This window comes from Dermochelys coriacea, chromosome 4 (assembly GCF_009764565.3).
Source record: "Dermochelys coriacea isolate rDerCor1 chromosome 4, rDerCor1.pri.v4, whole genome shotgun sequence".
Classification (NCBI taxonomy): domain Eukaryota; kingdom Metazoa; phylum Chordata; order Testudines; family Dermochelyidae; genus Dermochelys; species Dermochelys coriacea.
Window position 1 is genome coordinate 92,880,748 of NC_050071.1, and position 27,416 is coordinate 92,908,163.

General features: G+C 39.9%; 1 protein-coding gene across 3 annotated transcripts in view; it reads left to right on the forward strand.

Moving 5' to 3' along the window:
- The window catches only part of SCFD2 (sec1 family domain containing 2), a 314,978-nt gene that overhangs the window by 39,881 nt on the left and 247,681 nt on the right, over nt 1-27,416 (forward strand). For all 3 annotated transcript variants that reach the window (XR_006281078.1, XM_038398194.2, XM_043513828.1), the window contains exon 3: nt 10,523-10,650. Coding sequence is in view for 2 of the 3 variants with exons in the window: in XM_038398194.2 (XP_038254122.1) it covers nt 10,523-10,650 (128 nt within the window). In the remaining variant the exon portion in view is untranslated. The remainder of the gene's footprint in view (nt 1-10,522; nt 10,651-27,416) is intronic.

Consider the following 27,416-nt stretch of genomic DNA (forward strand, 5'->3'; position numbering starts at 1 on the left):
CTGGGGGTACTAATTAATGCTGAAGTGATCAGTGCGCTCAGTCAGCTCCTGGCTCTCAGTCCTCTGTCACATAGGTCTTATAGTGATAGACTCGAGGAGCTCAATCTATCAGAAAGAATCTTTAGGAGTGACTTGATCACAATCTGTAAGTATCTGCATGGAGGACAGAAATTTGGTAATAGAGGGCTCTTCAATCTAGCTTACAAAGGTATAAGATCCAAGTGGATCTTATTCCACTAGCTGGAAGTGGATGCTAGTCAAATTTAGGCTAGAAGTAAGGTGTAACTTTTAAAACAATGGGGTTAATGAACCATTGAAACAATTCTCCAAGGGTTGTGATGGATTCGCCATCAAGGAAATTTTTAAGTCAAGAATGGATGTTTTTCTATAAGATATACTGTGCATCCGATGAAGTGAGCTGTAGCTCCTGAAAGCTTATGCTCAAATAAATTTGTTAGTCTCTAAGGTGCCACAAGTCCTCATTTCTTTTTGTAGTTCAAACAGGAATTAATTTAGGGAACCCTTATGTCCTGTAAAAAGAAAAGGAGTACTTGTGGCACCTTAGAGACTAACAAATTTATTTGAGCATAAGCTTTCGTGAGCTACAGCTCACTTCATCGGATGCAACCTGTCCTTATGTCCTGTGTTATGCAGGAGAGCATACCAGAGACATTAGATGATCACAATGGTCCTGTCGGGTCCTTCATAATCTAAGAACAGGGACAAATGCTCTTTCAAATGGGAAAGGAATTTAAAAAATATATTTGTAAAATATGTAAATTTACATACAGGCCAATCCTTTCTAAGCAGGGGTAATCGGGATGAGGGAGAGTATGTTTCAGTACAATACCTTCTGTATATGCCCCCTGTTACCTTGGTAATAAGTTTCCTTGTCTAATTACATGTCAGCTTCTAAGTTCATGTTGCTACTTCAAATGTGAGGAGCCCCCAACTTAGAGGATAACAATAGCATCCCCTGGCATGAAGTATAAAAGTTGCAGCTTAACTTCTGTTACAAACCACCCTGTTTTCATGGATATAGTGTCACATCCAAGAGTTTTCTGATTTAAACAAAACTTGTTTACTTGTAAAATTACACTGGATAGGCAATCAAAAATTTAGAATACAGAATGATGTTTTCCACTTCATTTCTATGAAATGTTTGAAGCCCTTTACGAAAGAAAGAGGAATCTGCAGTAAATTGGGTGTCATTAAAAAAAAAAAATCTTATTCTACAAGGATCAAATGGCATTGCTCTTACTGAGAAGTCTTGTTATATATGTCTGTCTTTTTTAACCTTAATGATGAATGTGATGTTCCATACTTGTTGGGCGTACAACTTTTTTAAAAAGCACAAACGTGGAATTGTAGCACATTAGCAATACCTCGTGGTTGTGCTGGTTTATTAGGTAGCGAGACTACATGGTAAAAATAAGATGCAAGCCTTAAAAATCTGTGGTGAAATCCCTGGCAAAACACTGATAGATGTCAGAGGTGGCCAAGATTTCAACCCTGAGTTCTATTCTTTGCTTTTGTCAGGCTCTCGTTCTGGCCTTGGGCAAGTTGCTTAACTTCTGTGCCTCCCATTTTCCTCTGTGTAAAATATGTGTTGTAATACCTAAGGGTGTTGTGAAAGTTAATATTATTAATGTGATTTAGGGTTTCTTGAATGTAAGGTTCTATGAGTGTAAAGAATTTTGTTAGTTTTAAGAATATTAAAATGTAATGGTTTATATTTTGTTTTGCTTTTGTAATAAAAAATTAAAAGTAAAATCCATTGTAGCAACAGATAAGTGCATTGTGAATATTGTGGTTCACAAAATGCCTCTGATAACATATACAGATATGTAAAGCAGCAGGAGATGGCGGGAAAGAGGAGCTGGAGGAGAGAACTGTATATAAGTCAGTAGAGGTACAGAAGTGTAAAATCAGTGTCTGTGTGATCAGAATAAACTACTTGGGGTGAGAGTACAGGAACCAAAGATGAAAAAGGAGGAGGGGAAGAGCACTGTGGGAGGGAATAGGAAGACAGTGAGCGGAGAGGGACTTTCTCTTCCATTCTTTGCTTTGAATAATAGTGGCAAATAAGGTGATCCTATCTCTGTGTTTCATTTAGTTTGGGATTCTAAAACACAACGTAGTAACTTTGTCAGAGTTACAAAGGGGGCAGGCAGCAAAGAAAGACCCTTCTCTATGTTGTTCTAATCCATTTACTATTGTACTCATTACATGTATATTCACTGGACAAATTATGGAGCTAATTCTTTTTTAAATTGAAACCATTCTCTAGAGCTGCAATGGAGGGGAGAGAGGAACTGCAGAAGAGTACATCTGAACATTTTTGTGTTACTCTTTAAATCAATCAGCTGCTAGCCCTTGCTGCAATATGATGCACAATGCAAAAACAGGCTATTTTTCATGGTTTTGGCAATTGCGACTGTGTTGTTCTGTTTAAATTATTTTAATAACTAGTTGTCCTAACACTAGGACACTAGGTTGTGCTAACAAAAAGTGATGTGACCTACTAAAGCATATGTGAGTAAACTGATCTTGTGCCATGAATAAACAATACATATTAGCAGATTCATTTTGAAAGATCAGGTATGGCTGACCCATGGGATATGTGTTTTTTTTTCTCCCTCTACTCACTCCATTTTTCTACTTTGCACTTCATTGAGTTATTCCCATGATTCACTACTTAACAACCTTCTTATAAATGAAAACAGACTCACATTTTATCTTATGATTAGTATTTCCTGTTATTTTCTAGCAAACTCCAGTTGATATTTATTGCATGCCATAACTATTTCAAGTGCTTTATCCAGATTGAAGTAGCACTGGTGAAAGACAGGATTTACTCTTGGTGCCAGGCTGTTTGCTGATAGAACATCCTTAATCTATAGAAGTCTAGTTTAAAATCTTGAAGAGCCTTTTGACATAGTAAAGCTATGCATTCTGGGTGGAGTCCACTTTCCCAGGATGATGCCAGTTTGCTGGTATATCTATGAATTTTACAGCTGTAAGAGAACACTGTAAAAATGTAGTATTTCACTTCATGCAAAGTTGCCCCAGGGGCAATGCCCCGTATAGTTTTATGTATGGCTGAAGGGATGGTATTTTGAGAGAGAGAAAATTCTTTTGCTGATCATATAATTTTTAAAAACTGGTACATTTTTGCTGTGTGCACATTTGCCTCTGCTAGCTTTCCTGGTTAATTGTTTCATTAGCTTTTCAGCCATAAAGCATAACTGTTAATTAGGAAAGCAGCACAGCGTACTCCAGTTTTCAGTAGCAAACATTACAGTTGCTTTTTTTCGTCCCTAAAATTTTCTAATCACAAAGACCCAGATCCTGAGAGTTTATTAGGCTCCTAACTTCTATTGATTTCACTGGGAAGTAAGGAACCTAAATATCTTTGTGGATCTGGGCCAAAATCTCTCAAATCTGCTCAGTTTCGCCTCTGTCCTTCAAAGTTTTTACTCTTGCATGCTGTTGTTTTGTTTTGTTCCCTTTTTGGATATCGGGTAATATTTTAATCTCTCTTTAAGGGGGGAGAAAGAATACACTGCTCACCCTTAAAAATTTGCCAATTTTACTGTAAATAATTAAATTACTTTACCTCAGATTTTGCAGTATTCTCTCTATATAGGGAAATACAGGGCCTACTGCAAATACTTGATTTCTTGTATTTAGCATCTCTAGATATGTAAATTGAATTATCCTGTTTGCTATCCAAAACACTGAGAGGTTTTGGTTGAAACCAGGAGATTGGGTTGACGAGCCCAGAGAACTGGAATGGAAAAGACTCTGCCTTCCTGGTTTTGGTTTCACACATTTTGAGACGACTGATGATATCTCTTTGAGGTTTGATTGTTTCAACATGCTTTGCATGAGGATGCACCTTAACATCATTGGGAAATGTTAAGTTCATGCCGCATATATTTACCTACTTATTAAACAGTGTTTACCCTGAGAAGCATATTACATTAGTGATCCAAAATTCACATCAGATCAAGGATAGCTTCCTAATGGAATTTAAGAATTTGCTTTTGACATAGAAAGCCCTAACTGGTTGGAGGCCCTGAAAGACAGCCACTCATCATGTGTAATATTAGGACAGTTGTGATCAGCGGAAGTGCCTGAGCTAATTGCTGTTTGGTTAAAATGGAAGGGGCTGCTTGCTGAGGAGTTTTCTTTGCAGAAATCCTAGGGTCTGGAGCTGACTTCCCCCTGCACCCTTAGTCTCATAGGCTTTGTCAACACAGCCGTATAAGTCCAGGGTTAGTGGGACTCGAGTCAGCTGACCCGTGCCAGGGAACTCTGGGCTTGAATGTCTACCATGCATTTTAACCCTAGGTTAAGAATTTTCTAACCTGTGCTCAAACCTAGGGCTCTGGCGTACACACTGCAGTGCATAAACCCAACTCTAAGTAAACGTATCCCAAAGTGCCTAGCGCCTCCTCCCATCCCCCAACATCAACACTTTCACCCTAGGAATATGTTGCCACTGTGGGAAATCTCTACTGCCCTCCCTGTTTCCCAGCTGTGATGATGGTATTGATAGGACTCAGGTGCCCATAAGGAGCACATGAATAGATGATCACATAATTAGCTCCTCTGTTGGCTGTCTCAGTAGAATGACAGCAGCTTGAGAAGGTTTTATACTGAACTATCCTCTAATCTGAGAATTGGGCTCCACACCTCTAGGTTGAGTCACATTGGCACGAAAATGCCCCCATTATGAGGATAATTAGGACATCGGTCTCCAGGGCTTTCAAACTATTAAAGTGAAACTTGACAATTCTTAATGTTTAAGATGGAATATTCAATGCAGGTGTTTTTGGTTGGTTTTTATTAATTTTTTTCTGTTTGTTTTGAAGTTTGACATAAAATGAAGGCATCAGAGGAAAAACACTTCCCCCTCCCCAGCCTGGCTGTTGCCAGCTATGAAGTGGAAAAGTGCACCCCTGAGCTTAGGGTGCTGTGTGCTCCTGCACCTTCCAGGGATCCCTTATCCCTGCCCCTGCCGCACCCTGGGAGGCAGGGATCGGGATCCCTGGGAGTCTATGGGGAAGTTTGGGGGCTGGTTCCCACTCACTGACCTCACAGTGCACACTGCCCAGGTGCCCCTTCAGATGCAGCCCCGGTGAGGGTAGGGTTCTATAGGGGTGGGGAGTGGCTGGGGTGTTGGGAGTCATCCCTCCCACAGCTGTATTGAGTGGGAGCTCTGCTGCCCCCTTTCCTGCAGGGCAGCCACTTGATCCCACTCTCTTTGGGCTGTGTGCACTGTGAGGACAGTGAGTGGGAGCCAGCTCCAAAACTTCCCTGCACTGAGGAGGTACCAGGGCCACTGCTGCAGGAGGCTGCAGGGAAGTTTTGGGGCTGGCTCCCACTCGCCAGCGTGACAGTGCACGCAGCCCCATGGAAGGTAGGCGGGTCCCAGGAGTAAGGGCCAGAGAACAGAGTGAGAACCAAGCACCACCCTGCCGGGAGGGGGAGTGGCAGGGCTCCCGGCTCAGCATGCCCAGGGGAGGGATGACCCTCCCCCAACATCCCGCTGCCTGGGAGTCTCCTCCCGCCTGTCAGCTCTGTTCCCTGCTTGGGGCAAACTCCACATAGCAGTGAGGAGGAGCTGGAGCAGGAAAGGGTAGCACTCTCAGCCAGGCAGTAATGGTACTCAGACACTGGGCTGACTGCCTACAGCACTGCTCCTTTGCTGCCATGTATTCTGGGATACATCTGGAGACTTTCAGGACCCATGTGAAGCTGGGGCTGTTTGCACACAGGAAAGCAATAGGGCTCAGACCTTAGATCCCAACTTATCATGGGCTTGAACTCTCCAGCCCTGCAGGGTCCCGGGACCCTGGGTATGAGCCCGAGGTTAGCACATTTGCTGTGCGGTTGTAAATGGGGTTTGGCTTGAGCCTGGGCTCAGATCCAGGCTTATACCCATAGTGTCCATATTTGTTCACTGTCAGGGCATGCTGCACGGCTTATCTGCTTTCTCAGGCTTTTCAGGAAGGGGTGACATGAGGGATTGGGGATTGCTGCTTGTGGAGTATTATTGATGAGACATTCTGAATTGTTAAGTGGATTATTTTTGAGAGCGTTGGCCTTGAGCAATCAAGTATTTTGCATTATGGATTCTTATTTCATTTTTTGTATTTTAAAATAGTTGTATACAGAGACCTAGAGCTTGGGGTATTTGTTTCTTACATTTGCAGAAAGAAAAATATCTGTGGTATCTCTATTGTTGTTTACCCTTCTTGCTGTTTTTCTTTCTTAAGCAACCAGAATTTTGTCTGGAAATATTCATTGTAATTTGTGCAAATCTACAGGCACATGGGAATATGGCAGGCCCCAGTCAGCTCTAAGACTTCACCATACTTGTCTTTTTTTGCTGTTTTAGCACATTAAAACAACCCTCAGTCCCACAACGTAAGCCAGTAAGAGTAAAGAAAACCCACTGGGTCAAAAGTTATGAGAAATAGCTGAAAAAAGTAGAGCTTTGTTTGTTTTAGTACATCAGTCTGCCTCAGCCATAAATCTGGGTGGTTTTTTTTGTTTTGTTTTTTTTAAAAAAATCTGTTATCTAAGTAATAATATCTAGCTTTTACCACACCCTGAACCCCTCATTTCTGGCCCCACACCAGAACCCACACCTCCAGCCCAGAGCCCAAACACCCCTTCCCACACACCAACCCCTGCCTCAGCCCAGAGCTCCCTCCGCCAATGTCCGTCACTAAGTCCGGTAATTTTGTCAAGTGTCTGTTGTGCAGCATGGTGGTGCTGACCCCTGAATAGAACCCAGGTCTCCCGAGTTCCAGTCCTGTGCTCTATCCACTAGACCACACTGCTGTAAAGATAGACAGAGGGTGAGGGAAAAACATATAACAGAAATTCCATGTTTTGCTGTTTTAATGTATATACTTTTTGGTGGGTTTTCTAAATTTGATTATTTATGTTTAAATATAATATGCTGTAGGCCCAGGGTGGGAGAGAAGGAAAGACAGCTGTTCTTCTAACTCTCAGAATTTTGTCAGAAGCACTGCTATATTTAGTGCTTTTCTTAAAGCCCCAGCTCCTGGAGGCATGTGTGTGAAAACCTCAGCTTACTTTCATTTAAAAAAAAAAAGTTTCTAGCCTCATGGTTGTGGAGAAAAGCAGGAAAATGTGAACTCCGAATTCTCAAAAACCAGAAGGCCAAAAAGACAGTCAAAATTCATTGGCCAAACCAGACAGTCTCTACGTAAAAGAATAAATGGATACAAATCAGATATCACGAATTATAACATTCAAAAACCAGTCAGCGAACAGTTCAACCTCTCTGGTCACTCGATGACAGACCTAAAAGTGGCAATATTACAATAAAAAAAACTTCAAAAACAGACTCCGAGAGACTGCTGAATTGGAATTAATTTGCAAACTGGACACCATTAAATTAGGCTTGAATAAAAACTGGGAGTGGATGTATCATTACACAAAGTAAAACTATTTCTCCATATTTATTTCCCCCCCCCCCCCCTACTGTTCCTCACACGTTCTTGTCAACTGCTGGAAATGGCCCACCTTGATTATCACTACAAAAGATTTTTTTCTCTCCAGCTGGTATTAGCTCACCTCACCTGATCACTCTCATTACAGTGTGTATAGTAACACCCATTGTTTCATGTTCTCTGTGTGTATAAAATCCCCCTACTGTATTTTCCACTGCATGCATCCGATGAAGTGAGCTGTAGCTCACGAAAGCTTATGCTCAAATAAATTTGTCAGTCTCTAAGGTGCCACAAGTACTCCTTTTCTTTTTACAGATACAGACTAACACGGCTGCTACTCTGAAACCAGTCAAAATTTATTAGCTTCTTTAAAAAATAGATGATCTTAAGGCAATTTCCTAATATTTTGAGCCAGATTAATAATAATTGCGAATTTGGAGTTGGTAATAGAGAGTCTGAAAGGGATTAGCTAAAGGAATAAAAACAAAGAAAGGGAGATAAGAGAATGGGGGACAAAGAATGGAAGAGCATGGGAGAGGGTGCTCCAGTGAAGAGAATGTGAGGATGGGGATTACTGGAGAAAACAGTCAATCAGCAGAGGAGAAAGAATGTTCAGAATAAAAATTGAGTAAAACCATCTGATGATGTACTCTCTAGATGGGTCCATAGAAAACTGAGGCATAAGGGAGAAACAGACATGAGAAAAAGCAGTGGCAGGGAGTGGGGTGGTGGACAGTGGGAAAACATTCAGAGGAGGGGAGGAGAGAGATGAGAGCCAACCAGGGCTACTCCTTCCCCCTCACCCTCGAAGCACCATTGTAAATTATCACTGCGGAAGATTCCCCATAATGCTATGTGTCGGGGACCCAGTTACAGAATGGTTTCATTGTGTAGTGTGATGGGGATACAGCTAAGGTCCAGACAGTCTTGAGCAAATCACATCCAAGGCTATACCATGGTTTGGGAAGTTGGTTAGGATCCCATGTATGCTGCAGAGTGTACGAGTGTTGCACCTAGAACAAGGGATAACTATATAGGAACCTAACCCTCAGACACATTTTAAAATGATAGTGTAGACAATGCCCTATAAGAGTGGTCTGAGTAGGGTCAGTTAGTTACATTTTTGAATGATGATGATAACTAGAAAGGAATTTAAGCAGTAAACCCAAACAATCCAAGACTCATAAATGTAAAGTAACACAGCAGTGCATTAATTCAAGTAAGTTGTGTTGAAGCATACAGTTACCCTTGGAACCTCTGCTTTGTCTTTTGTCCAATTAGAACAACATACTCAAAAAGCTGTCCCGCAGCTAGCATATTTCTAAGGACTCTGATTCTAAAAACATATTAAAGTTTTTAATACTCCATTTTGTGTTAAAAGAGATTAGTCTGATGCTGGGCTGGCCATTATGACAGTGCACTCAGACCATCCTTGCAAGTGGAGTGACTGGTATTGCTTGTGGCTGCATCACAAGTGGGCTGGGTGGTCTCTAGAAGGAGCTGTCCCCCCAGGCCTCATTGGCCTGAGAGAGATGTAATAAGTGTGCTTGAAATTAGAAATGAAGAGACTCTTTAGGTCATCTAGTCAGTTCCTCTGTTGATGCAGGATCGTGCTGTACAGGATATTTTTCTAGTACTTTATCAAGGCTAATTTTTAAATGTCTCAAGTGATGGGTCTCCTGCCATTTCCCTGGGGAGACTATTCCCCAATTTACTACAAATTTTCTCTGCTATTTAGCTTGGATTGTCTTTCTCAGAGCACATTAATGGGATGAAATGCTTGCGCTCTCATTCATACACACATAAAATATACACTCCCTCCTCCAACCTGGTTAGCTGAGGGAGGTGTTTAATTTCCTTCCCATCCTCCACTTCTCCCCATGGCTCCTGCCAAATCCAAATAGAGATTATGGGAATCTTGGGCTACTAATAGAGGGGCTTGGAAAGCACGCTCGCATGCACTGGAGGATGATATGGTGGACTTAACATAACCAGACCATATCAGTGGAGAGAGCACAACACAGGTATCAACTCAATTACGAGTATTTCATAAAACAAAACCGTTATTTCTGGCATACGGTAAACTTGTGGTACGGTCTCTAGAGGAAAAATAGGAGGAAAAAATCTGAGAGAAAACAGAAGGAAGCTATTTTAAAAAAACAAACAAGCCAAAAAACCAACCCAGTGAATCAAATATGCGTGGACTTAGCTTAAGGCAGGTTTGTTCCAGAGAAAACACCGGAGCCATTCATTATATAAAATACAGTGTCTTGGGTGAGAGAGAATACTGATGAGGAAATGAATGCAGATGAGCCAAATAAAATACTAGGCGTCTTTTATTAAAAGCTAACTGTAAATAATGTTTATGTTCTGTAGATACCAAAAACGTAAGAACTGTTAAGATTTATTGCAGATTGTTCATTTCTTATATGTAAATATGAGGACAATAAACAAAGCCCCATTTGTATCAAATCAGCACACCAGCTCCCAAATTTTAGGAATGTTTGCACCAAGATCCAGACCCAAACTTTGGAGTTCGAGCCTATCTGTGCTTCAGTTGCAATATTTGAAAAACTTCAGAGTATTGTTGATATTTCCGAAGTGAACACTAGTGGTTACATCTGGGCTGTCTTGTTTGTTTTAGTTTATGTTAGTATCTGTGAAAATGTTGGTGTGTTACTTGCAATGCCAGTTTGTAACAAGCTAATATGAGCTTTTAATATAGAATCACAGTATCCATTTTTAAAAGTTAACACTGAATGCATCCGATGAAGTGAGCTGTAGCTCACAAAAGCTTATGCTCAAATAAATTTGTTAGTCTCTAAGGTGCCACAAGTACTTCTTTTCTTTTTGCAAATATAGACTAACACGACTGCTACTCTGAAACCAGTCTGTATACTGTCCACCTCATAGAAGTTACTACATATGAACACGCATTTTAAACTGTAAATGTTGCCTTAAACTTATTTAATTATGCAACAGATGTTTAGTGTAACCCTCTTGTTTTTGTTTTTGTTTTTTTACAGTGATCCAGCTGCCAAAGCACTCTGGGAGTCCTTAATGAATCTCAGACAAAAGGAGGCTGTGATGGAAGTTAGGAGACACCTAGTGGAGGCTGCAAGTAGAGAAAACTTGCCCATTAAGATGAACATGGGTAAGCATTATAATATACCCTTCACCGGGGCTATAATGTGGAATATTTCAGCATCCATACTTCCTTCAGTCCCAAGCATTTAAAGCAGTGATGTCCAAACTTTTCCTCTCATGCCCCGCCTTAACAGTAATGGCATGTGTCCATGCTCCCCTGGGCTGGGAGTGAAATCGGCAGCCCGGGGGCCGGGAGCTGTAGCCTAGGGACTGGGGGCTGGCGGCCTAGGGCCAGGAGTGGAGCTGGGGCTGTAGTTGTGGCCAGGGGCTGGAGCTGTGGGCAGAGCAGGGCTGGGTGGTGCTCCTTCCCTGCTCCCCCCCTGCTCCCCTGCGCAGGCTGGCCTGTGTCCTACTGCAAGCTCCCAGACATTTCTCCACACCCACTCTCAGGGGGGCACGTCCCATGTTTGGAGACCACTAATTTAAAGCATTTACATTATTCTCTAATTCTTATCCCACTATAGTTAGTTGGCCTCTGGTGAACTTTGAGGCTAGATGAGAACAATTTCTGCTCAAGCATGATGCAGTTGTGTTTTTGGAGCTTGCTTTTTTTTTTTTTTAAGATTCAAAAGCCTATCAAGTGGTAGTGTTACGTGGAGGATGATAAATACACTGATGCAAGTGCTTAGTGTTGCCTCTTTCCTTTGTACTATGAAGTATGACAGTTTTTGGGGCATGTTTACAGAGAGTAGTCTGCTGAGCTTCTGTTCTCGACAAGCAGACAGTCTAGCTAGTAGCGGAACTATTGGAATCTGTGCTGATCTCTCTCTCTCTCTCTCTCTCTCTTTTTTTTAACTGAGTTTTTTGTGAAGCAAGCCACCTCACAAAAAGCTGAAACCAATATTTAATATGTTTTTAGAATCAGAGTCCTTAGAAATATGCTAGCTGCGGGACAGCTTTTTGAGTATGTTGTTCTAATTGGACAAAAAACAAAACAAAAATACATTGAAATGCAAGAAGTTAATGGTAGGCTTACACATTTAGACAAGTCATGAAATACAAAAAAAAAAGGAAGATTCTTGTGATAGTATTAACTCACTCATCTTACCTATTATATTCTTTATGCACCTGATATACTTAAAGTCTACATTAATAGACTAGTAATCAGAAATTCTATATTTATGTTGAGAGGCAATGTTAATATGCAAATATTAACATTCTCACTTCATGTTTAATATATGTTTAACATTTTACTAACATACTTAGTTGTGTTTTTTGTTTTTGTTTTAAAGAAAAGAAAGAGATTAGGGAAAAATAGAACAGGTGAAGACAGCAAATGGAGGAGACTGATCTAAGTCCTTTTCCAGTTCTTGGAGAGGTTGGGAAGCAGCTAGAGATTCTTTACACACACCTCATTAATTCTGAACACATGGACATATTTTAGGGATGTTAAAGAAAACCTTCATGTCTTGAGGACTTCCTTAAAGTTCCTGAAGATATGTAGGAGAAGCACCATTGGTAGCCATCTGACCATTCTGTGGGAGGGGGAGGAAGGGCACTGGAATCTCCATCCTATCTCCAGCCGGCCTAGGTGGGAAGGGGTTGGAACCTAGGTGGGGAGTTGTGGGGAACAGCTCCAGTGCAGAGGACAAGAGAAGATATTATCAGATCCTAGATCAAGGAGGTGAAGACCTATGACGGTCCAAAAATCTTCCCCGAGGCTGGAGGGAAAGCACAGAATGAATGAAATATCTCAGGGCATCTGATCAATACATTAGATAGTAGTGAAACTATAAAGTGTTAGACCTGTGTCTTTGCATGGCTTTATGCTGTTGCTGGGTGTTTCAGTTATATAATAAGACTCTCCTGTTGTGTGTACCTGGCAGTGACACTTTTTTCAAATGTCTGATCGCTTCATTGTTTATATTCATATTTTCCAAAATGTTTACACTGAACCGTGTCTAAGGATGGATGTGATTTTTTTTTCCATTTTGATCTGATCTGAAGTTAAAACATTCCTGAACAACTTTTTAGTTTAAAAATGTGTGTTTTGCTCTTCAGTGAACTTAATGTATTTTGATCAGTGTGCTAATCAGAGATGGAAAAAACAGATCTCTTTCAATAGAAGTTGTTGGATGAGCTGTAATAAACCATTGATGTATTTTTTTTTTCTAATGTATCTTTTTCAGGACCATGACACAGCTCTGCTCCAGTCAGATTTCCTGCTCCAAGACATCCTGACATGCAATGTGCTATTAACACAAGTAGCTACAAATGAAGCAGCAAACCTGTTTACAAGAAAAATATTTAGATTTTTTTTCCCTCAGTGTTTGTTTTTAAAAAGCAAAATTTGTATTTTTTTTATTCTCTTGTGTGTAAATCAAGAATAGAAAACACTGAATAGGGAATAAAAACAGACTTGCTTTACCCCTTAAACAGAAGAGGAGTACTTGTGGCACCTTAGAGCCTAACAAATGTATTTGAGCATAAGCTTTCGTGAGCTACAGCTCACTTCACGAAAGTTTATGCTCAAATAAATTTATTAGTCTCTAAGGTGCCACAAGTCCTCCTTTTCTTTTTGCGGATACAGACTAACACGGCTGCTACTCTGAACCCTTAAACAGAGTTACTGTTTTGTGAGTGTTGGTGATACCAACAGTACATCGCAGTCTTGGATGTTTTGAAAAAGTGGGAAGATGACAAGTGTTGCAGGGCTGTTGTCACAAATCTATCCAGAAGAAAAAGGGTACAGTAAATTGGGAATATTTGCTTAAATAACCTCAAATGATGTGTGTGAGAGCATCCCTCAGGATGACTTGTTCATTTTTGTGTGATAGAAAGTATTAAATTTTTTAATGGATTTAATTTTTGCTTTTAAAAATGTTTTTTTGCTGCTTTGTATTACTAATAAACCAATAACCCTCCATCCTGTGCTCCGTTCTCCATTCCCATGGTTTCAAATTAAGGGTCCAGTGCTGTAGACTCTTACTCAGGTGAGCAAAAACTTTAATGAGAGTAGTGGCAAGGAGATGCATTTTCTGGATTTAGGCCAAAGTAGTGCCACAACAACTCTTCCTCCTTAAGAATTGGTGTTAAAAGTGATTTCTGTTGAGTCCATAGTATTTGCTTTTATTGTTTGTTTTTTTTTTTTTTGTTTTGGCAGTGGAGGTGTGTGAAATGCTATTTGTGCTTGAAATACTGTTTGAAGCACAGATATAAATTACTATTATTTGTACATCTCTCATTTATTTTTTAAACTGTAGATTCATCAACCCATAACTAGAAAAGCAACAAAGAAAAGCTTTGGGATAGTCTTGCAAATGAAAAAAGGGAGAAATAAGAAGCAAAAGCTAGAAATGAGGCAGAAGTGTATGTTTCTGGTTTTCTAGAAACCATAGCTTCTCATTGGCTAATAAATGCAGGAAGCTGCTCCTAATGTCAGGAACTAAAATTGTGCAATGATGCATATCTGTTGAATGAAACTTTAAAACTGTACTGTCTTTTGAGTGTGCAGTGCCAAATCTATTATGCTACAGAACACTTAAAGCCCCTTAAGACAGCAAGAAATTAAGTAGCATGTTGCCTATCAGTTGCTTCCTTTGCCTGGGACAAAACAATTCTAGCTACCTCTTTTCTGACAGATGCCTTTATTTAGTCAAAAGGCCACCTGCTTCCAATATGATTGAGATATGGGGCAGTACAGACTGGAGAGAAGATGGAGGTGATTTGAGTCTCCACACTCTCTGCCTAGGTTAACTTTGAACTGTCATAGTTTGGGCTCCGCAGATATTGGTGTATTTCAGTGGATAGTGCACTGTCTTGTGCTGCTTAGGAGTAGCACCTCGGTCTCTCCAATATTTAGAGGGACTGTTTTGAGGACTTTTAGGCCCTGCCTCGTTAAATATCATAGGCATCATTTTCCAACATGAAGAAAATCTCTAACACTTTTACTAAAGTCAGCTGTCACAAGGTAAAAACTGTTTTTATGCTTGACATAAGGAGTGAAATGCATTTGGAAGCAAAGATTAAAATTCCAGTTGGTATTTCTGAGACCTCCTGTTGTGGGCAGCTGGCTGAAAAACTGCATCATCTTGGACAGTGGCAGCATGGGGGTCCTGTCTCAGAGTTTATAAACCATATTCTATCCTCCTGTAGTATGTGTAAAGAAAGTTTAAAAAAAACTTCTGCTTCTTTCAGTATACTAAAATATCCTTGACCACTCACTGCAATGAGTCAAATCACTCTCCTTCCCCAGTGTGTGTGTGTGTGTGTGCATGCGTATGTGTGTGGTGTATGTTTTTCCCAGACAGACAAATACTAAGGACCAGCTTTTTCCTTTCTTTGATGGTCTTATGTAACGGGAGCAGAGCACCTGTCATAGGAGCACACCTTATTCAGTGCGATACCCATGTATCCTGCAGAGTGCTCAGCACCTCTGTGTGGTGTTGAAGAATGTATCAGCTCTCCCACCCTGGGGTGGGAGGAGAGTGAGAGAGCTTATGATACCAGCTGTAGAAGAAGAAAAGTCGTCATTGTAACTGTTCTCCTCACATTTGCTGGCAGCTCCATTTCCTCCAGTCTTCAAGCTGCAAGGATGAATAAAGGGAGAGAATTCTGAGTAGCTGCCAGGAGAGATAGAAAGGGAACAGGTGCTCCTTGCCCTTCCAGCAGCCAAGAGGGGGTTGTGAGTAAGACAGAAGTCTGATCTCACCACTTGGGCACTGCCTTTGAACCTCACTGGTGCTGGGATCTGTTTCTGTGGTCAGCCTTCACTAGTATGCAACTTCGAGTTTCATTTTAATATTTAAACCCAAATGAAGTGTTAAGCATTAACATATTCAATGAATAGTAAAGAGGAAGATTGGTTAGGAGAAGCCCAGGAAGCAGTAGCACCATTTTAAGGCTATATACAAATCACAATTCATAAATACACGTGGAATTGTATTCATGCCTTATTAACCACTGAATATCTTCCTATTAGCTGTCAGGTAAACCCCTTCTTGCTAACCTTGCTGTGTTGTGCACCTACTGCATATCAATTCCCTGACATTGGGGTGCCTTGGGCATTGGTGGGACTCAGTTCCTGCTATTCTCTGTCTGTGGCACACAATAGGCTAAGCTGTGGGCTGTAATCTGGTCTAATTTCAGTTGTTAGGTTAATTGTGCAAGTGCTATGTGGTGTTGGTGTCTGGTTATATACAGGAGGTCAGACTAGATTATCTGGTGGTCCCTTCTGTGTGACTCGTATTGGAGAACTTTGGAAACTACTTTTCAGTTGCAGACATAGGGCCCCTGTGCTGCCAATGTCCCAAATGATGTCGTTTTTCAGCAAAAGGTTCACCAGCTGCAGGAGACTCATTACTGTCCCTTTAAGCTTTCATTTAAAAATTCATGGTGACTTTTACCTTCTGAACTCTCAAAACTGGACTGAGCTAAATGGCTGGTCCCTTCCTGTTCAGGGTTTGACTATGGTTCCATTACAAATCCCTAATTGTAGGGAATTCTGACTCACCTGTACAAACTGACCCCAGGCTTCAGTTGAGTGAATTACAGTGGTTTGTTAGTTGAAAGGAGTGGAGGGGTAGGTTAAATCCCCCCTCATCCATTTTAACAGGACTGTAGGGACTAATGCTTTAGAGAAGTGGTGAGAAACAACTTTTGAGGTGATGCTGAGCTGAGTAGGCAAGGTGTGGAGTGTTGCTCTAAGGTTCTTTTAGGCCGTGTAACATTATTGCTGGCAAAACTATCATCAGATTTGATGAGAGAGCTTCTGGAACAGCTGGAGGCTGTTGTGAGAGACCTGGATGTCAAGGAAAGTGCAGCAGGATGGGGAGAGCAGCACTGGCTGAATTTTCTGGGAGCTAAGAAATAAATACAATTCCAAGGTGGCAAGATCTCCCTGATGTCTACTGAGGAGGAATTTTGCTGAGAGTGTGCTGTTTTCTCCTCTGAATTCTTCAGTCAGCTTGTGCTGTGGTTTCCAGGTGAGGATAAGAGTTCTGTGGAGAGTGTGCCATTTTCAGATGATTTTTCCCCCCCCAAAGATGTCAAAAGGAAAATTGTCCTCTTTAAGCTGCTGGTAACAGCAACATGGTCAAAGACACAGATGTGGTGCCATAATTTTACAATCTCAGTGTGAGATTCCTGTCCAGCTGACTTGCTAGAAGACACTTCAGAAATGTTTATCAAACCTACTGGTGCTTCAAAGTAGCATCTGGATGAACTTGAAATAATTTTGTCAAAGGAAAACTTGAGGGCCTGGGGAACAATCTCAAAGAACTAGATAAAGAACTAGACTAAACTCGAAGGCCTACTAGAGGCCAAAAGTACGAGTTGGCCTCCCTTCTCCATAGGAGAGCCAAATGTGTTTTTTAGGAACTGCTAGATCAGGGAAAAGGGATTTCCTTTCATCCACATGACTCTGCGTCTCAATTAAAGAGCATATTTGAATTCCTAAGACTCAGATCTAAGATGATACTTGAAGGAGGCAGACTAAATTCTAGGTACTATTTTACATTGGGACCATTGTATTATTTTTTAATCTTTATGCTATATTTGGATTATTTATCAATGGTTTTAGAGAGAGAAGGTGGGTGAGGTAATATCTTATATTGGACCAACTTCTGTTGGTGAGAGAGACAAGCTTTCGAACTTGCACAACAATGCTTTGGCATTTAATACTAAAATTTAATCTTAAATTATTTTACAATCCATACGCAAAAGTAGTTATTTGGTTTTTGAAGATTTAATTTGCTGTGGTGTTCAGTAATATTTTTTTACCATTTGTATTTCTTGTTGTGAATTACTTGTTCATTGTGCGTACTATTTATTGCAATACACTCAATACTGAGAGTGTTTCAAAGGGTGGAACCAAAGCCATGGGGTCGAGATTGTTGTTGTGGCAATAGATCAGAGGATTGTGGGAGTTGCTCTAATTAGTTCCTTCTGATTGGATGTATTTCCCAGATCAGCTCCAGCTAGTCTGTAAAGTCCAGGTGCAACACTGGATTTTTCGTTTTGGTTGGTTGGTCTGTTTTTGTTAGAGTTCCATAAATATTTGAGAACCATTTATATCGAGATACTTGGAATACTATGATACTTTATTATTTAAAGTAATAAATGAAAATGAAATAGCTCCATCCTGCCTTTCAAACAACTGTATGTGTATAGTAGTACTGTTAGGCTATGTCTACGCTACAAACTACTTTTGGTATAACGTACTTTGCTCCGGGGTGTGTATAATCCATGCCCCTGAGTGAAGTAAGTTGTACTGACCTAAGTGCTGGTGTGAACAGTGCTATGTCGGCGGAAGAGCTTCTCCCACCGGCATAGCTACCGCCTCTTGCGGAGGCAGGAGTTATTAAGCCAATGGGAGAGCTCTCTCCTGTCAGCTTAGAGTATCTTCACTAGAAGTGCTTCAGCAGCACAGCTGCATCGGTGCAGCTGCACCACTGTAGTTGCTGTAGAGTAGAAATAGCCTTAAATACCAAGAGAAGATAAATATTTGTTCAGTGAAACTCTGATTTGGCAGTGTGTAGATAACTTAGCCATTATTTTTGTATTTTGGTGCATTAAACACATTGTATCTTTTATAGAAAATCATTCAGTTAAATTAAACAGTTAAAAAATAGTCTGTTTTCAACAAACCTTTTGCTGAGACCATTTTGGAGGTACAGTTATTTCAAGATCTTTGTGATATTCAAGGAGAATGAAGTCATTTAGGAATGGATGTGTGATGCAACTTGCTTTTTGCTCAATTAAAGTCAAATTGTTTTTAACGGACTTTGAGAGTATTATTCATGATCAATAACTTAGGTGCACTGGATTTTATGAGTTCCATTTTGGAGTTAGGGACCCACTTAAACCAGAGGAGAAATGTTGCTGCTGTTTCAGCTTCAGTAGAAGTGCTGCTGCTTGTCCAGTCCTGACTTCCCCTCTGACTCCATTACTAATCTTGTGTATCTCTTAGTGATCCTCTGAATGTGACGGTCCCTGATTCTGTTGTTGAAAGCTGTGCTATTAACATATTACCTGGCAGTAATAGAAACCTTGCTACAAATAGCTTTCTGTTGTCTTAAAAACAGACTTGTTTGGCAGTTTTAACAGAGAATGGTAAATCTAGGTTGAGTCTGAATTCCTTTATTATGTTCCCTTATTGATGTAGTGAATGATCAAAGTTAAAACACCTGTACAGTAACAGAGACAAAGTGCTCTCTGCTGTTACTTTAATCCTCATTTATGGGAAGAAAGCCTTCTCGGTTTCTTCTATTAAAGTATACAAAATGCAGCTTGAAAGTCTTAGTCTTTAAATTTTTAAAGATCCCAGGAGAGACTTACACTAACTACCTAGCCCAGCATCAGGTTTTGTAAAAGATGGTGGGGTAAGAACACTGTAACTCCCTAGAGTAGAGTGGTAACTCCCTGAGTAAAGTTTGAACTGAACTTCCAAATTTTGGGTAGGAGCCGGGGTGTGCCTGAAGATTTGGCCTGGCTTTAGGAAGCATGAAAGAATAGCCTGTGAAGTATTTTAGAGAAGGTTGGGGATGGGCATTAGCCTGGACGATTTTTTTCCTATGGAAAATTGATCTTGAATACTGTTTATAGAGAGAAGACCAACAACTTTTCCATATGCTGGGGGAATGCAGTATCTGAAATCTGAAGCAGATATAGAATAGGAAGCAGACTTTAAAAAAATCACTTGCATGATATTATAAATAATACATTTATTAATGTGCTATTTCTAGAGACAGCATCAGTCCAAAAGTATTAAAGACTCAATACTATCAAGTGGAGGGATCAAATAAACTTCAGAAATATCTAAATACTTTTCACAAAAATTACCTGATTACTGTATCATAGCCATTACAACCCTATTGCAAATTATTCTTGTGAAGGGGAATTCTGGTTGCCTGGCACCCTTCTGCCTAAAATCTAAACCTTAACAGTGTTGACTTAGCTTTGCATGCAATATATAACTGTTCACAAATACACCGCTCCTTTTCTGTTATATTTCTTAGCTTCAGCATTTATATTTATCCCGTGTGGCCTTGTGCTAATTCGGACCACAGCAGTACCTTCTTTGGCACAGTTCTAGAGTGATTATGGCAGCCTTCTCCATGCAAGTGGCTGGCGCCTTTCCTTGTTTCCTTTAAGGTGGCAGAGACACAACTATTTTTAGGGTCAAATTGTTCCTTTCTGTGTTAAAACTCATTGAAGTGGACTCTGGGGCAAGAAATCTCCAAAAGGATCCCCTTGCAGAGGTCCCTTTTGGAAGAGATTTACGAAAGATACAATGTTCTTTGAGAATGTTAGTACATACATGGAATCTTAGTCATCATCTCCTCCCATTTGAAGTTGGTGATTATATAAATATAAACAGTGCTTCCTTCCCGACCCAAGATACATATGGAAATAGAATTTAGAGTGCCTTAGCCTTAATAATTCATTTCCCCAATCACTGGTAGATTTTGTCTATGCCTTTCTCTAAAGGCTTTTCCACACAAATATTCTATTTTTTTTCAGTTGATCTTTTTCTTATGCTTCTGGTAGCCTTTGTACATAAGACTTCGTATATATTTCTTCACTAATGGTTTTCTTGTATAGCCAAAATATATATGGTCACACTTTCGTAGACATACATTCATATACCTATAAATGTACAGTTCTCCTGAGTAGCTCATATATATAAGGCAAAGAACAGCTCATTTCTTCAGTAAAGGACAGTTTAAACTTGAAGTGCTTACTTTAACGATTTGTAGAGAATTGAAAGTAAAAAGTATGGGAAGCAAAATGATCAAGTATTTTTTTAATCTGTTCTTTCGTATTAAGGTTACACGCACTGTCTCAAAGTCTACAATTTGTGAGGCTCACTTGGAGCTTAAAACACTAATCTTAGTCTTTCTTTCCCTGAAATATAATTTTTTTTCCTACTTAAAATGCCCCTGTTTTTTCTTTGTAATTTCACAGCCTGATCTGTGCAGGTCCTGTAGCCATTTTTACACTAAAGCAGCATCTGCTTTAGTTTGTTTGTTTGTGTTAAACAAAAGTCAAATGTACTAATGCGTGCAGCCCAACAAAAATCTACACAGCCTGGCTTCCCAGATCCATTGTGCCCTTCCTATCCCACTGGCCCCTTCCTAGCAATTTAGTGAGGCTGCCCTTCTTTGTCACTGGTGTGGTTGGACTCTATTTTATTAATTTTAAAAACACAGAAGTATTTATTTTTGTAAAGGTTTCCCTTGGAATGTGTGCCCTGTTTTGGTATGTATTCCAGTGACGACTTATTGCATGTTGATAGTTGGCTTGATAAATTACCAGTGCCCTCTAGAGGAGCATAAGAACTAAGAAGTAATTTTCACATATGCGTATAAAAGGAAATTATTGGTGCTTTTCAGAATCAGTGCATGATAATCTGTCAAAACTGATTTCAGGAATTTATACTGGATCTTTCAATTGCTTGAAATGTATTATTTTAATCGAGACTTTATTAAAAATTATTGTGAAAAGAAAAGCCCTACTATCAATTTCTTTTTAAAAGGTGGGTTTATTAGAAACTTCAGGGTTTAAAAAGCAGAGATCATTATGTCAGGCTTCTCTCTTAGCTTCATTCAGTTTCAAGCTGCTATTGTAATTTTTATTATGTTTTCATGAAAAGCTTAGAAAAGTTCAGGTAGGGATGAAACTCAATAGTATGAAGTATAAGGTCATGCACATAGGATCTAATAATAAGAATTTCTGTTACAAACTCCAGGCTACTTAGTTGGAAATGACAGAGGAGGAAAGAGACCTGAGTGTGTTGGTCGATTGCAGGATGACGATGAGCCATCAATGTCATGTGGCTGTGAAAAAGGCAGCTGTAATCCAGGCAAGGCATTTCCAGTGAAGAGCTATTTAAGCTAAAGGACAACGTTGGCATAAGAACAAATGGGAATAAACTGTCAATGGACAAATTCAGGCTGGAAACCAAAAGGAGGTTTCTAGTGGTCAGAAGAGTGAGATTCTGGAACAGTCTCCCCATGGGAGTTGTGCGGGCAAACAACGTAATTAGTTTTAAGACAAAGCTGAACAAATTTATGAGTGGGATTATATGGCGGTATTGTTTGTGATTGTGGGGGCAGGGCTCAGCAGCCCTGGGGATCCCTTCCAGGTTGTCCTAAAGCTTATGCTTCGGGTGATCATCTACAAGGGTCAGCAAAGGATTTCTCTCTTCTCCCCGCAGTGTATTCTAGGGTGAGAGGTTTTTTGGTCTCATTCATCTGAAGCAGCAGAGATGGCCATGGTGGGAGATGGGTTTGGGCAGTGGTCTGAGTTGGCACTGAGCATTCTCTTTACCATGAGCTTAGCTGGCTGATTCCTGCTCATATGCTCAATATCTAACTGATCACTGTACTTGGGGTTGGGAAGGAACTTTCCCCGGTTGGCTTGACAGTGACCTTAGGTTTTTTGTTTTTTTTTTTTTTCAATCTTTCACTGCAGTGTTGGGGACACTTGCGAGGATTACCTGGAGATATCTCACTTAATCATTTTCCTGCCATTGCAGGGGCCTTGCATATTGGTCTTTCCTGGTCTCTGAGTGTGGCATATAATAGTTTAGTCTCTTGTGGGCTGTAATGCTTTGGTCTAATTTTGTTCGTTGGGTTTACTGGGCAGGAGTTGGATGTTGTTGGGGGCCTGTGATGTGCGGGGGGTTGGAATGGATGAGCCGATAGTCCCTTCTGACCTTAAACTCTAGGTAGACATACACCACTATTTCTGTTAGTAGGTTACTTCGTGTTTTGCTCCCTAGAGTTCCTATCAGAGGTGACTGGAAATTGTAGATGTAGCTTTCCTGTTTTAGAGTAGCAGCTGTGTTAGTCTGTATTCGCAAAAAAGAAAACGAGTACTTGTGGCACCTTAGAGACTAACAAATTTATTTGAGCATAAGCTTTCGTGAGTGAGTTGTAGCTCACGAAGCTTATGCTCAAATAAATTTGTTAGTCTCTAAGGTGCCACAAGTACTCGTTTTCTTTCTTTCCTGTTTTATGTCTTGTAGTCAGAGGCAGGGTGGGCTAGTGGGTTGAGCATAGGACTGAAAGACGAAGATCAACCAGTGATCCTGCCATAAAGACAACTGAAAAAGCAAAGACTTTGAACTTGATAATAAATTTGCAACCTTCCTTTATGATGACTGTCTTCAGTATAGCATAAAATGGGAAGTGTTAAAAAATTGGATTGAAATGTTTCATCTTGAATATACTACTTTAAATGGATTTAAACTCACAGGTCCCTTACTAGATGCAGCAAATGAAGAAACACAGGAAAAATTAAAAGTACTAAAAGGATCAACAAGATGGTAGCTCAAACATGAGAAATGACCAGATTATAGCTACAAACATCCAGACAGGGAAGAATGTGTTGATTCTACAGAATATTGTGTCCAAGATGTAGAAGGTGCTACTCAATATTGCAGAGAAAAATATAACAATAAGGACCTTGCCATTTGCTCAAACAGTGAAAATAAATAAAAAAGATGAGAGGATTTCTTGAGTGCAATTATCTTTATTATTTATGGTTAATGTTTGTTATGGTGTTGCCTAGATGCCAACCAGAAATTGGGGCCCCGTTGTGATAGGCACCCTACAAACACAAAAAAATAGTAGCCTCGAAGAGTTTTTAGTCTAAATAACTTTAGTATGGGTAGAAGTTTGGCACACTGTTTAAATGTCATGAGAAAAAAGCAATGCCTAAAAAAACACATTGTGGAAGTTCAGAATTTTGTTTGCAGATACCATCAGACTAATGGTCAGTCGGTTGCTTGGTTGGTTGGTTTGTTGATTTTAATTCAAAAAGTTGGATTGGAAAACTGTCTTAAAATATACTCTGATAATAAGGGCTTCGATCAGAACACAAAACACATTTTTACACTTCTATTACATAGCCAACATGGCTTCTTTCTTCTCCAAAGTTCATAGGTTGAGCCCAGAACAAGAAGAAAAGGCTGAAAGATGGCTATTGGAACATGATTCTAAGATTCTTCCTTGTCTACGGGCATTTAAATATGAAGATTCAAATTTCTACTCCAAAGCTGTTTGTGAAGGAGATTGTCTCTTAGTTCTCTGCATCAAAAATGGTGGAAAGTTGTGGTAGTTACAGAAGAAAGGAGAGCTGAATTCTAATATTGACTAGCTAGCTCTCCCTCAATCAAGGCTTTAGCACATTGTGATTGGCTTGGTTGAAACTTGGTAAGTGTCTTGATATTAAGAAAGCAAATCTGAATTGGAGGACTTACATGTAAATTGAATATAGTCTCATTCACAGTGGATATCCTGTCACCACTCTGAACTAAATGCAAATGAAAGATTGTAAGAACTTCAGAAAGAAACTAAAGAAGAGAAAGAACTAAAGAAACTTCAGAGAGAAACAGTGGGAGGGGAGAACACTTCAAAGATTTGCTCTACTATGTTTGGGGGTAAAGATACCCTGGTATCGCTCACCTCAGAAGCAACTGGACAGCAAATCTGCTTCATGAAAGTGGGGATTCCAACAGGGTTGGCTGGAAATGCTGCAGAGAACTTTGGGTGAGAAACTTCTTTAGATAGTAGGTTAACCGATTAGTTGAGTTTAGTCTCTAGAAAATGTGTTATAATTTTGGTTTATGTGTAGACATTTGTTTCTAATATTTTCACTCACTAACACTTGAATATTTATTCTTTGATAATAAATTTATTCTTGTTTTCACTATAATATATCTAAGTGCTGTGGTATTAAGCAGAGTGCTGGTCCTGAGTTGGCAACACAGCCACTGTGTTCTGTTAATGGGGCAACAGATATAGGTCATATGGGAGGTGGTGGAAATAGTTCTGGAAATGTTCTCACCAATTAAAAAAAATTAACTACAGAGAAGAGGCTATTTAAGGAAATTTGCCCTATTTAGCAGGGAGGCTGAAATGGGTAAAGGGAAAATGTATTCATAATTGAATGAAATTATGTTAACCAGTGCAGGTTAGCAGGAACATTTTAGAAGAGGTGGTGTTGAACCAAAGACTGAATGAATTCAGCCTGTTCAGGAAAATATGTATCTTGAACATTAAAATCTTTATAAAATCTTCATAGGCTAAATGTAGTTGAAGACGCATAGGTGAGAGCAGAATTTGGTCCCTGATATTTTAGGATATTACTGTAGTAGGTAAATATTGGGGTTGCCTTTTTTCTTCATCTTATGTAACAGCTGAATAATGATTTATTTTGTAAGTATGTTTAATAGTTGCTTAACTGTGTTTATTTACCTTGGAGGAGGAGATATTAAGGTCCATAATAATTTATAAGAAAATAAGATACAAAAATTCAGTTTACAATAACATTCCAGTTCTGTGCTTGTATTACAAGAAGTGCATACTATATATATAGCCTATATAATTTATTGTGCTGCTTCAAGTCTTTTGCAGAGCTCATAGGCTAAACTGTATTTCAGGGTTTCAGATAAACTATTTTAATCCTGTCTTTACTCAGTGAATAACCTTACAGCATCTATAATCTCAGTGGTGTAAGATGGGTAACAGTTCAAGCCCTAATAAAATTGTAAGGCATATCATACTTGTGCCTCCTAGCTCACTCACTTTGCACTTTATTGCTGTAAAACTGTTAGCAGATGGAAGTGAGACGTTATTGGAATCCAGTGTAGTGATGTGAAACAGCAATATACTGGTATATGTTATCTTTGATTAAATTATAGTTGGCACATGGAAACAGTACTATTTGGCTAACCTTACTGTTATTCCTTGTAACAAGGGAGTTTGCTGACAATAGCCTCTTTGTGAGTCTGGAGTTTTTTGGATAAAGCTCTCATATTTTTAATCTCATTTTTTGTTGTAGACAGAAAACTCAAAGTACTAGATTTGAATTCATGGGCAGGTCTCTTTATATGTCTGGTTGTTATTACAGCTTAAAGGTAATTCTAAAAAGTTAAAAGAAAACAGAAGTTTGTTGATCTTGTAAGAATGCTACAATTAAATCCAGTTTTATTATTGTTGTTGTAAAATTGCAAATAGTGAATATCAACTTCATCAGAGACTCAGACTTTAAGGCCAGAAGTCCGTCTGCTAATAAAATAAAATTGTATTAGCTCTTTATTAATTTGCTCTTACTTTACATAATTAGTGGCCTGTTTTGCTATGATCAGTTATGGTAAACATTAATGCACTGATGCATATTTATCACATTTTAGCTTCAGGAAGTCCAAGGGTTTAAACTAAACTTGCATTATCTTTCACGTATTGTAAATGTTTTCATGTAATTCCTTTGAAACTTGGATTAGCTTTAAAACTGGGAGGATCATGATTTTGTGGTATGAGAAATGACAAAAATAGTGTATTAGACTGCTTACTTAAAAATAATGAAATTTTTGGTTCTGGATGATCAGAAATACATAGTTTCAACCCCTTATAATTAGGATGACGCTTCATAATGTTTAGGAGAGGGGTAACACATGACAATATCTGCAAGAGACTTCTGACCCCCCAGGTCGTCATATAACGTGTTGAGGCCATGCATCTTGAGATATAAGACAGGCAAGATGTGCCCAAAAATACCTCTATCAATCTTTACTGATTATCCACTAACCAATAGTAGATATAAAACTCTACTTGCGCTACATTGATGACATCTTCATCCTCTGGACCCATGGAAAAGAAGCCCTTGAGGAATTCCACCATGATTTCAACAATTTCCATCCCACCATCAACCTCGGCCTGGACCAGTCCACACAAGAGATCCACTTCCTGGACACTATGGTGCTAATAAGTGATGGTCACATAAACACCACCCTATACCGGAAACCTGCTGACCACTATTCCTACCTACATGCCTCCAGCTTTCATCCAGACCACACCACACGATCCATTGTCTACAGCCAAGCTCTACGATGCAACCGTGTTTGCTCCAACCCCTCAGACAGAGACAAACACCAACAAGATCTCTATCAAGCGTTCTTACAACTACAATACCCACCTGCTGAAGTGAAGAAACAGATTGACAGAGCCAGAAGAGTACCCAGAAGTCACCTACTACAGGACAGGCCCAACAAAGAAAATAACAGAACGCCACTAGCCATCACCTTCAGCCCCCAACTAAAACCTCTCCAATGCATCATCAAGGATCTACAACCTATCCTGAAGGATGACCCATCACTCTCACAGATCTTGGGAGACAGGCCAGTCCTTGCTTACAGACAGCCCCCCAACCTGAAGCAAATACTCACCAGCAACCACACAACAGAACCATTAACCCAGGAACCTATCCTTGCAACAAAACCCATTGCCAACTCTGTCCACATATCTATTCAGGGGACACCATCATAGGGCCTAATTGCATCAGCCATGCTATCAGAGGCTCGTTCACCTGCACATCTATCAATGTGATATGTGCCAGCAATGCTCCTCTGCCATGTACATTGGCCAAACTGGACAGTCTCTACGTAAAAGAATGAATGGACACAAATCAGGCATCAAGAATTATAACATTCAAAAACCAGTCAGAGAACACTTCAATCTCTCCGGTCACTCGATTACAGACCTGAGGGTGGCTATCCTTCAACAAAAAAGCTTCAAAAACAGACTCCAACAAGAGACTGCGGAATTGGAATTAATTTGCAAACTGGATACAATTAACATAGGCTTGAATAGTGACTGGGAATGGATGAGTCATTACACAAAGTAAAACTATTTCCCCATGTTATTTCTCCCCCCCACCGCACTCCCCACTGTTCCTCAGATGTTCTTGTTAACTGCTGGAAATGGCCTACCTTGGTTGTCACCATGAAAGGTGTTTCTCCTTTCCCCCCCGCTGCTGGTGATGGCT